This window comes from Coloeus monedula (genome assembly GCF_965178545.1).
Source record: "Coloeus monedula genome assembly, chromosome: 4".
Taxonomy (NCBI): domain Eukaryota; kingdom Metazoa; phylum Chordata; class Aves; order Passeriformes; family Corvidae; genus Coloeus; species Coloeus monedula.
In genome coordinates this window covers 31,512,384-31,524,285 of record NC_138784.1, presented here as the reverse complement: position 1 = coordinate 31,524,285, position 11,902 = coordinate 31,512,384, and the positions used below count along the sequence as shown (strand labels likewise).

The window sequence follows — 11,902 nt, the reverse complement described above, 5'->3', positions numbered from 1 at the left end:
CAGACCACAGACCGCAGCCCTCCCGCGCCCCGCAGCCTCGCCGGGCATCGGCCCAGCGGCCCTGGAGCAGCGCCTGCGCCGGCCGCACCCGCCGGCCGCACCCGCCGCCCCGGGGGCCGCTCAGCGCCCGCCCCGCGGGGCCCGCGGTGCCGCTCGCGCCCGCCGTGACCGGCGCCCGCCTCCCGCCCCCCGCGCGGCCCCGCCCCGCCCGGCGCCTGCGCGGAGCGGCGCGGCGGGCGCAGGAATGCGCGTTACGGTTAAATAGTGGGGGCGCAGAGGCGGCCGCCGCGGGCGGCTCGGGGCGCCGGGAGAGCCTCCATGGCGCGGTGCAGCTCCCGGGGCGGCGGCACCACCATCAGCGGCAGAGGCGGCGCGGCGCTGTTGTGACAGCGGCGGGGACTGGCCTTCCTCTAGCCCCGCTCCCGAGCTGGGGCTCCGCGCCGGCGTCCCGGGGGCGCGGCAGCGGCGCTCACAGAGAGGGGCCGTGGCGGCGGCAGCGGCGGCCGGGGGCAGCCGGCGTGTCACCGCCTCTATGATGAAATTCAAGCCGAACCAGACGCGGACGTACGACCGGGAGGGCTACAAGAAGCGGGCGGCGTGCCTGTGCTTCCGCAGCGAGCGGGAGGACGAGGTGAGCCCGCAGAGCCAGGGCGCACGTGGGGCGGGGGGCGCCGCGCCCGGCCCGGCCGAGGTTCCCGTCCCGCCGCCCCGCGCTGGCCCCGCCGCTGCCGCGTCCCTTTGTCTGGCCGTGGGGCGCGGGCGCCTCCCGGGGGACAGCCCAGCGCGCACGGGCTCCCGCCACGCTGAGAGCGGGCAGGGGCGGCACGGCGGGGCTGCGCGGGTTCCTGCCGGCCGGAGCTGGCGGCGGGCGGCCCCTGGGCTGTGCCCGTCCGAGCCGTGCCGGGGGGGTGGGCGGGCGCGCCTCTCGCCCACCATCTTGGGGCGGCGGGGTGCGCGCCCACGTGCGCGGCGCCGCCTTTGTGCGCGGCCCCGGCGCCCCTCGGCAGGGAGAGGAGGGAGGGGGAGAGTCCGCTCTAAGGGCGGGGTGGGATGGGCCGGGACACCGACTGGAACTCCAGGGTTATCTTCTATGTGCCCGCAACACGCGGAAAACCGGTTAATGTATAATGGCGCGTGGAGGGCAGGGCTGGTGTGTCACCCTGAAGGCGAACCTCCTGCCCCGCTGGGGTGCCATAAAAAAAAGCCTGTACTTGGAACACCTGGTTTTCCCACGGAGAGAGGAAAATGGGGCTTAGCAATGTTTTGTGAAGGAGCTCGGGAGCGGGAGAGTTGTTGCTGTGGCTTTGGTTGTAGCGGGTAGCGCTCACCCGGGATTTTATGTTGCAGCAGAGTCGGGAGGTGGCAACAAAGTTGTCCCATGTTCCGAGCCAAGGTCAATGGCACTGCCCGTTATCTGGGAACCCGGCTGATGGTTTCATTGCACAATGCGTTTATAGATGGTTTCGGGCTGGAAGCATACCCTTCTGCAATTTCTGTTTTCATTTTCCTGTTTAGTAGCCATGAAATAACTATGCAGGTTAGGGTTTGGGGGGGTTTTCCTGCCTTTATCTATATGCTGGAAGATGCTTGTGCCCTCCCCTAACTGCCAATACAGCGAATGTCTTCCTTAAACATCTCCTGGGTTATATAATGCAGTGGGAAGAGGCCTGATCAAAAAATACAGACACTTGGGATTATGCAAAAAAAAAATATTTCCTACATGGTATAAATATATCCTTGGGACCATGCTGATGAGTTTTTCCTAGTATTATAAGGGAGAAAGGCACCCAGCAGGACTCTTGCAAGGTCTTGCTATGAGTTATAGCTTTTCTTTGGTCTCTGACACTCCAGTGTACTTCACCATTTATGTGACTTTAATATTTATTTTTGGATGCTTCTCCAGCTCAGACTTATTTGGAGATCAAACACCTGAGCCACTGTTACAGCTTTTTGCACCAATTGTAGTTGGAAATTCATGGTTATGGTCACCTTTGTCCGTGACTTCCATTCATTCTTCATTTCCTGATGCAACTTCTTGTCATTCTCTTTCAATCTTGCATCCAAATGAGATCACTGACTGCTTCAGAATATTCTTTGTGTGTAATAACATCCTTTGAGGCTGATAGTAGCAGCTTTGCTAGACTGTATAAGAAGAGTGGGTACTGACCATTATTGCAGTGGAGTCCTTTGTGGTATTCTGGATGGAGTACCTGTATTACTGGATGAGGCTGAGCCTTGGCATGGTAGACATACCATGGGTCTATGCAGGTAGACATTCTTGAGGGTGAAGTGAATGGGATAACATCAGATCAGATTTAGGGCATAAATTATGTGTGTGGAAACAGTTAAAATTGCTTTCTGACAAGTTATTTCCAGGAAAGCAGTGCCAACAGCTTGAACTTGTTTAGGAGCTGTTCCCCAAGTGCCAGCTTCCTCTGTATTAGTACAGAACCTATTCCTTAGAAGTCTGATGCCTGACTGCTGTTTGTGATTAACTTCAATCACCAGCCATGTTCCCCAAATTGGGTGTCTGAGGATTGCTTCTATCATCTTGAACACTGTTGTCCTGGTAGTTTCTGTGTTGGTCTGCTCCATGTAAATGTCTTCAGTGTTTCTAAGTCTCTAGAGACTGCACCCTCAATTTTCAGCCAAGCTACATCTCCAGGGTGTTGAAGGGTAGGGTAACTTCTGCAGGGAAGGAGCACAAGGGTGGTACCTGGGTGGCTGGGAGAAGGGAACAGGAGACTCCTGTAGAAGTTATTGCGAGGTGGGGGTTGAAGGGAACCACGGGATAGAATAGTTTTCATAGTTATTTTGACTTACAGGATATCAGAGTTGCTTGACATGGGAGTAGAAAAAATAGAGCAGACAACTGAAAACAATTTTTAGCAATACATTTCTTTTTAGGAATCTTAAAAGCAAGAAATCCAAATCTCAACTTTTTTTTTTTTTTTCTGGAGATACTGTCTGCAAGACTAAATAGCTCTTGTTCTACTTTTCATCTGATTAGGTTCTATCTGGAGGAATGAATATCTACAGCAATCTTGTGATACAAATTGTAGAATTAACCTTTCTTTCTATTTCCATTCTGACTGTCCAAAAGGCTAGTCCTTAGCCTGTTATAGCTGAGCTTTAGCTGTTTTTCTTCCTTTCTTGCACTTAGCTTTCTGACATAGCTGTAGACAGCAGTCATTCTTTTCTTAGCATTTTTTTATGAACTTGAAGTCTTAACTCATCTTCTCTTAAAACCAGTTTTCTCTTTTGGTCGTCATGGTAGCTCTTACATCTCCTTCAGTTTGGCAAACATATTTTTTAATGTGGGTGACACTTGTGGTTGCTTTAGATGGGATCTTGCTGTGGTGTGTAAAAGGTTACTAATACTTCTATAGCTATACCAGAAAAAACTTTGTAATAGGGCCCATCTCTGTTACGACTGTAAAGCTGGTGTGCAGTCCTCTTGTGTTTACTGGTGATATCTAAGTCTCTAAATTGTTGCCGCCCCATCAACTCTCAACTTGTACCAGAAATCCACAGTGGTGTTCTTACCTGAATGTGATCCTTCTTCTGCAACTTTGTGAGGTCCCTTGTTGATATCATGACTTCTGGACACTATCTCTCGACTTAAAGAGTTAGGCATTTTCAGTAACAGTTTTTTGTGCCCATCAACAAAAATTGGGCAAGTCACCAAAACATTTACTACCTCTATTGTTCATCTATCAAAATCTGCTCGTTATGGCTTCCTCGTCCATTTTCTAACCATACTGCACTTCTTACGCTACCTCTGCACCTGTGTTGATGCCAATATTACAGCTGAGTTTCATGGGCAGTGAAGTAAGATGTCAATGGAAAAAGACTGGTCAAAGCCATCCCTTACATTCCATTACACATCTATTTATTTTATTATTATTACACAACTATTTACATTGGGTTTCAGTTTGCTTCCTTATTTCTTAATTTGAAACATAGGTGGGCTGTAGAATACTGCTGAGGCAAAATTCAGCCTAGTGGCTCTGGCATACAGTTTGAAATACAGACACCGAACTCCTCCTTTCCAGCTACAGCACCCTGTCCAATTAGACTTACTGCTGGACTTGCCAGTCCTTGCTGCCAGACTTAAAATTGTTGAGTCAGTTCTCTTGAGTGTTACAGGCTTCAAACTGGGCTTTCCTGTAGTCCTGCAACCTGTCTCAAAGCTTCTGATTTGAGAGCTGATATTTGAGCTGAAAACGTGTACCTGAGATGACTGATCAGCTCACCACTGTGAAAATCCATGTTTCTTCAAGTACCTCTGCACAGAACAATTTAGTGCTATATAGTCCATTTTGGTTTAGGTTTTGTCTCCTTCATGCTGTCATAGTGTATGATTTAAAAAGAAAAATACCCTGGAGGAAGCCCAAATAGCCAAGTAATGTGCCCAGTAGCTTTGGGGTTTAGTGTTAAAGGAGGTGGTCTCTTAGACTACGGTCATTGAAGTGTTGCCTGTTTTAGTCTCAGTGCTGTCATTTGGGCTGAAGAGAGAGCAAAATGGCTGGATATGCACTTAAGTGCTGGTTCCTTTTGTTCTTTAAGAAAATAAACCAGCCATCGCAGAGACTGTCTGCCCTTCGAAAGAAAAAACACGTCCTGGAAATGAAGCAGGAGGAATACTATGAAAAAGTGAAACAAGGCTATGTGGGCGTGCAGTGCGAGGGGGGTGCAGTCTTTTTGCTTTGAACAAACAAGAAGCTGTTAGGTGTGTGCAAAAAGCTGATGGTATTCAGCAGGCAGGGACGGGCTGGCAGATTTGTGTATGAGGAAATGCAAGTTTCTCTTGAGCAACTAGGAGTGGATGGCAGCTTTAGAATAAGCCTGCAGGAGAGCCCCCTTGGTGCTGTGAGGACCGACTGCTTCCACAGGTTGGAATTGTTCATGCATTCAGTGTTCCGCAAACAGTAGTTTTATGTTAAAATCCTCCTGTCTTAGGATCTGGGCAGAGGGTAAGCAAGGAAATTATTACTTTTCAATGCCGAGAACAAGGCATGCCTTTAAAGCAGCAAGAGCAAATAGTAATAAACATAATTTTTGTAGCAATTTGAGTAACTGAAATAATTTTAAAACCTAATTTAATTTTTTCCCCATCAACTACATCTTATACAAATAAATGAGCAGTTGTTTTTAAGTATCTTGAATATAAACTTTGCGTGCATCCTAATTACTTTGGCATCTGTAACACTGCTTTATGTAATCAAATATGGTACTGAAAGCCCTACTTTAGTGTTCAGCCAGCAGTTAGTTGCTAGTGGCAGACCTAAAATAGTTTCATATGCAAAAAAAGTCTTCAAGCTTTTCAATTTTTAATTTTGCCTTCATTGTTCAGCCTTGTACATGAGATGAAAACAGATGGGAAGGGTTTTCTTTTAATATTGAGACAGTAGTGAGGAAAAAAAAGTTACACACAGGAAATGTAGATTTCCCCCCTCTGTAGCAGGGTGTACACTTGCATGACAACTATTACCTCTTATTCTTGAGTTTAAAATTATAGGCTCCTAGCATTATAGCTCCTTTTTGGTCTGATTTAATAATTTCATTTATTGTCTTATATAATGTCGAGATAGATTAAGTGTGGGTTTGTCTGCTTATGGTGGTCACAGTTTCATCATTTTAAAAAATAGTGTTCCTCAGTTTTGTACAGCTGTTGCTTCATATTAGCAATGGTTTTATTAAAGGATAAAGTAAAATGTTTCTTTTATGTGCATTTGTCTAAATAGCCTGAAAACCAGAAAGACCTTTTGTAATGCAACCTGATCCATAAAACCAGGGCCCAGAAGTATTACCTGGCTACCCTGGCAAAATGGGATGTTCTAGGAATTATTGTAAATAAACTTGCACTGTCAGGAAAGATGTTCCATACTTGACATGGAATTTTTTATTTGGTTTCTTTATCCTTCGGTGTAGAGCTCTCAGGTGTACACGCACAAATAATGTGTGCTTTCAAATAAGTTGGGGTATGACCATGGCACCATATTTAAGGCTGGCTTGGTCTCCATAGTGGGATGGGTTACCCACCTTGCATTTTGATTGTTTGATAGAATATAGGCATATTTTAAATGCCAGAGAATACACATTTCACAATGCACTTCACACTGTGGCTTTTACTTTTTCTGTCTCATGTCCCTACCCTGCTACTGGACAGGAAGAGTAATTAACATAGGATAATTGCTGCCTTAGCTTTTCCTCAGCATTTCCTTGACATTTGGACATTAACAGCCAGGTTGGATGAGCTATCTAGTCTAGTGAAAGGTGTTCCTGCCTGTGTCAGGGGGGCTGGAACTGATAATATTTAAAGGTCCTTTCCACCCCAAACCGTTCTAAGAATCTATGATCTGCTTCCTGTAGGAAGGGGTATAGCTTGAAAAATCAAGGCCTATAAACAGCTTCCAAAATGGCTCTTTATGATGCATCTACAGAGGCAGTGTCAGCTTATAGTGCATCCCTGTAGGCTCATATGGGGTTAAAGCTTGTGTTGATGTTAACAAAAATTGAATGTTGGGTTGCTGTGGTAGGATTTGTGTCAGGTAACCGACTTTGGACACAAGGCACCTTGTGTTCATTGCTTCCACAGAAAAGCAGCTTTTGGCAGGCATTGCATATGCACCTTGTTTTCATGTAGGAATCTTTTTTGACAAATTGCAACTACTTGCAAACCATGGAAGCCTGCAGGTTTAGTGAGGCTGTGGGAATTCCACTGTCCACCATGTCAGAAAGCCTCAGTCTTCATTTATAAGTCTTCAGATACTGAAATCAGTTAATCATGAGGTGTTTTTTATTTTGAAACCTCAATTGTTTTTTTTTTCTATACCTATGGTATTACTTGTCTGTGCCATATGGATATGTTTTATGGGGTGGATAGTTGCTCAAAGTGGGCTGAGGGGAGAAGGAAATATGGCTGTACTTGTCTAACATCAGGCTAAGGTGTCCTGTAACAAAACACTTTTTGTCCTGTTTCAAAGATGCTGTCTTTTTGAACTAGTTATATTTATGTTTAGATGCTTGAAAAAAATACCCTTTTAGCTTACTTGCACCATCCTAAGTTTACTTAGAGGACTTAAACTGGTGGCAAAGTTTCTATTTGAATTGCTTCAGTTAACTCAGTGGTGCTCAAAACTTCCAAGTTACTGTGAAATAGCAGAGTGGCAGACTTCTTCAGAAATATATTAATATCATAGCTATATATATATATGTGCCTATATACACATATGCATTCTTATGTCTAGCTGGGGATTGTAGACATTTTTTCTTAAGAATCGTTTGTAGATATGTGAGTTCACAGACCATAGGTTGATGTGTATTTTTTCCAGTCTTTTTTGTAGAACTCTTGAAAAGCTTACTTTAATTCGGTGGCTTTTGGACTTAGTGCTTAAGCACTTGGGTGAAAGCAGTGCTACAAATGTAAATACTTTAAAACAAATTTTTGTCTTCAAAGACGTATCTCAAAGACAGAAAAGGCTAAAAGGTAACTGGTACTTGTCAAGAAATAACCTTGTCAAATCTTTACCTGCAGCTGAACAGCTCTCAAAGACTTGGAGCTCTTGTTTCTGACAAGTGCTTGGAAGCTGATCCCTTAGTCAAACAGATTATGTTGCTGAGTAACCAGTAAAGCCCAGTTCTCCTGCTCGAGATTAGGTTGTGGTTTCAAGTTAAAAAGAAATGGGCAGCAATATGAATTTAGCTCTTCCCCTGCTACATTGTGGTTTCTCCATTGGTCTGCATTAGCAAGCATGAGGGAAGAATTCTGTAAAGTGGATTGGGGAACTGGCCCAGTGTGAGAAGTAAAACTTTTTATAGGCACTGGTGGGAACTTTGTTTGCAGGTCTGGGGGTTTTTTTCAGGTAGGAATCTCCTTTTGCAATATCTGGTTGCAAGATCTGCACCCTTCACCGCACTGTGAGACCTGTCACATCTGATTCTCCAAAGCATGCTAAAGCTTAGGGGGACATCTAATGTTACAGGTGACTTGAGTGTTTCTTTATGTGAGGAAATATGTTCTGACTAGCATGCCATAGTAGTGCAGTGCTGTTCTGTTCCTGATATGAACACTTTAGCCAAAGACCAAAATGAAGGATTTTAAATAGCCAGAGGAAGGTACTCAAATTCTGTATTGCTATAACATGTTAGCCAAATATTTGAATTTAATGTGAAATAAAATTTATAAAATAATATAGCTTTAATTGCAAGTCAAAAGCAAAACTACTTCTGAAAAAGGGTGATGTTTCTCTACTTATTGCCATATAGCCTTAAAGTCAGAAGGTCTCAAAGGAATAATAATTTCTAGTTCTAATTTTGAAGTATTATAAAATTATATCCATGTCTCTTTATCATTCATCTTCAGAATGGGGGTAAAGTTGCACTGACTTATGGCCAAGTGCTGTTTTGCTGCTTTGAAAAGTGATCTTTAAGTAAAGTTGGGAGGATATTTCAGACTTTAATATATTGTGTAGATAGAACAGTTTTCTGGGATGCATCCAAGATTTGTGCTCAAATTAATGTGCATTAGGATTAATTAGTTAGTCATTCCTCTGCTGTTGTGCTAGCTCCTGTTCAGTGAGGCTAAATCAGCTTTTTAACCTCTGTCATAGCTGGGGACTGTTTTTCACTCTATTGTCTTTAAAGTACTTTGCTAGAGGCTCTTGAATCGGTATAGGCTCATCTGAAATTGGAGGTTGCAGTGGCGCCTTTCTGCTCCAGTCTGTGCAGCACTGCCCCTTGAAGGGCTGTGTCCTGGTGGGTGTTGTGTGTGCAGGCTGGACACTGAGCTCTAATGGGGAAACTACTTTTCAGCCAAATCAGCTTCCTGAACTCATAATCCCCGTGTTAGGGGGAAAGTAAAGGTCTTGCAGCCTTGACTTTAATAAGCTCTTAAGTTGCTGTCAAGTCTGATCCTAAGGTTTTTTTACTACTTTACAATAACTTTGTGCATGTTACTTCTCCCTGTTTAAAAAATAAAGTAATTTTGAAAATTACTGCAGTAACAAATGATGACTATAAGCAATCACTCTACTGAGAATCTTTTCAGGAAGGCAAATATTCCTTACTAAATGCTGCCTGTGTAGCATTGCTATGGCAAGTTTTAAAGCTGCATTTTCCAACTGTCTGGAGTCCAAAAAAAGGCAATGGCATTCTAGGACAAGGATACCACATTAGCCTATAGGGGAACTGAGAAACTGTTTCAGAACTACTAAAATGAGGCAGTGATTCTTAAAATAGGAAAAAAAAAGTGTTAGATAAAAGAAATCTCTTGAATAAATTACCAGGCTGACATATGCTCTCCAAGATATGTGTGCTTTTGCCTAAAAATTTATACAGTTAATTCTGCAAATATGATCCAGTGTTTGTAAGAGGCGATTTTCTTTGCTTCTCAGTTGTGTTCCTCTGTTGCAGTATTGAAAGTTGTTCCCTAGTGCTTTTAAGGAAGCTCCTGAGCTGAAAACAATTGGAGGTTGGAGTTGTTACAGGATAGTAAAATATTCAGTGCTCGTACTCTTCCCTGAGCATCTGTTTGACTGGTTTTAAACAAATCATAGGGCTTGACTGACCCTCTTGGCTGTATTAGGATTAAAACTTCCTTCTGACTCTTTCAGGTGCTTGTAACTTTAGGAGACCAAGCATGTAGGCTGAGTTTCCATATTGAGTGTGCTAAATTAGATTATATTAACCTCCATCAGAGTGGGTCCTGTCTTTTTCCTCAGAGTAGGCTTGGATGTTTTATCCTCTTAATGTTTCTGATGCCTGTGAAAATATGGATTACATCTAACAGCATTTGACACTGCTTTGTACCTGAGAGGTACCTTTTAATGCCTTAATGATCTCTTCTATAATCTGACCAGTTTAAATCTTCTGAAATTATTTGTGTGTACTGACTTTTGTAGAGTTTGGGAGCAGAGTCCTTTGTCTTCCATGCACCTCAGCAGCACACCTGCTATGTGGTGTTTTTTGCAGCTGAGTCACACATGCTTTGTGGTCTTTTGGGAGTGAGGAGTTGATTCCTTTCCTGTTGGGCATTGCTCCTTTTACCTGCCAATATTGCTGTAAAGAAAGGCAGACTTGAATCAGGTAATTCAAACGTCAAGTTGGACATAGCTACTGGAGTAGTGGGAGCAATGAGAAGGGAGAAAATGGGGTGTGCAGTGGGGAAGACAGAAATAGATGGGATTAGGCTGGGAATACAGAACTTAGACATCTAATGACAAGTAATTATTGTGGAATTGGAATGGTACATTTTCAGCTGTAAGTTTTTCCTTCAAGTTGGGGATGACTTTGTTTGGAATTCTAAAGAATCCAGCTGGGGGGGGTTGTTCTGTCTAGCTAATTTAAACTTTATCCTTGCTTTTTTATGTAAATTGGTTTTTATTTTGGTAAACTATAATACTCTTCAGTTAAGAAAGATAAAAAGTAATGATATTTTATATCAATTTAAACCATTTTCTATCTGTCTAGTGCTTAATTCGAAAAAAAAAAATCAAGAGGAATAGCTGGTGGTTATAATTTGTATTACTCTGAGCTGTTGCCATTTTGGTCTCCTGGAATACATGGCTGCTAACTGTTTCACAAGTGTTTTTGACTTGAGAACGCTAAAGAGGCCAAAACTTTGGCATGTTTAGAAATTTTCAGTTGTTTGTCTGCAGGCTTAGCATTTATAGTGACCAAGTCCCATGATGCCACCTGCCCTGTAATAACCTCTTTGGTTAACCATATCATGGGTATGTGTATTGATAGGTGCTTATTACAAGTAGGCTGGCTAGCAGTTTCTCCTCCTCATACACTCAAAGGTCATTGCTATTCCTGGACTTGAATGTGAGGTGAAACTTGGCTGGTAATGCTTAATGGAAGAATTTTTCTTTTGTTTCCTCTTAGCTGAATTTTGCAGCTTTACTTCTTCATTTGGCAGCATTATGGAAAATTGTGTCTTTACCTTAGTCTTTTGGAGTAAGATAAACCTAGCAGTATAACTAGACAAGCAGATTTCACTGCAATACTCTGTACATTTTTTGAACAAGAGTTATCAACAGTAAGTCTTAGAGACATGGGAAAGGCAGTGATCACTAGCAAGTAATACAACTCAGGATATCTTAGTCCTTTTTCTGCGTTTAGGGATAGAGGACACAGACTTCTTTGCATGGGAAGTACTTTTGCTTTTTTTCTTCTGAGCCTAATGGGGTTATGATGTACAATTTGGTGTGCATAAGCCAGAAAAAGTACAGGTGTGTCAGATTCTGCAGTCTTTTTTTTTTACCAGTAGACTATTGTAATCTGCTTGACCATGAGCCTCCTCAGAAAAGACTGGATTTCCAGGCAATCTATATCATGTCTCTCCTAGTTTGATTATCTTCTATTAAGAGAAGATGAATTGGTGCATTTTTGCTGCTGATTTTTGGACCTCTCTTGGCATGTGAGTGCAATGTCAACCAACCACAGCTTTTTGGTGTCCTCATAGTTAAATCACATTTATATTTACAGCCTGGTCATTTAGGTACTGAAGGATGTATCTTCTGGCCACTTACAGATGGAAACACCTGAAAACTACATGGAATGAAAAACAACATACAAAAACATGGAAGACTGCTTGATACTATGATTGAAAAAATCTGTGGAATGCTTTTCAGCCTTACTACACAATCCTGCAACTGCTAGCTGTCAGCTCTTGTTGCTTGTTGAATCTGATTAACACCAAGCATGTTTTTGGTAGCATTACCCCAGGATGGATGCCTCATGTCCTAGTGGCTTCATATGTTAATGGATAAAAAAAATTGAGCATCTGAGGATCTCAGGGATATATTAGTGTGATTCCTTGGATTCAGACTGTAAAAGCAGTGAGATCACAGGAGAATAAAGCACAGAGGGAAAGACAGTTGAGAAAATGCCTCTG

At 43.3% G+C, this 11,902-nt stretch overlaps 1 protein-coding gene across 2 annotated transcripts in view; it reads left to right on the top strand.

The window, feature by feature from the left end:
• Positions 1-218: 218 nt before the first annotated feature.
• The window catches only part of NUDT4 (nudix hydrolase 4), a 28,053-nt gene continuing 16,369 nt past the window's right edge, over positions 219-11,902 (top strand). Inside the window, exon 1 of one of the 2 annotated variants that reach the window (XM_082280661.1) lies at positions 219-631. In XM_082280661.1, the coding sequence (XP_082136787.1) occupies positions 533-631 (99 nt within the window). In that variant the 5' untranslated portion in view covers positions 219-532. The remainder of the gene's footprint in view (positions 632-11,902) is intronic. The other variant, XM_082280662.1, reaches the window with a different exon arrangement.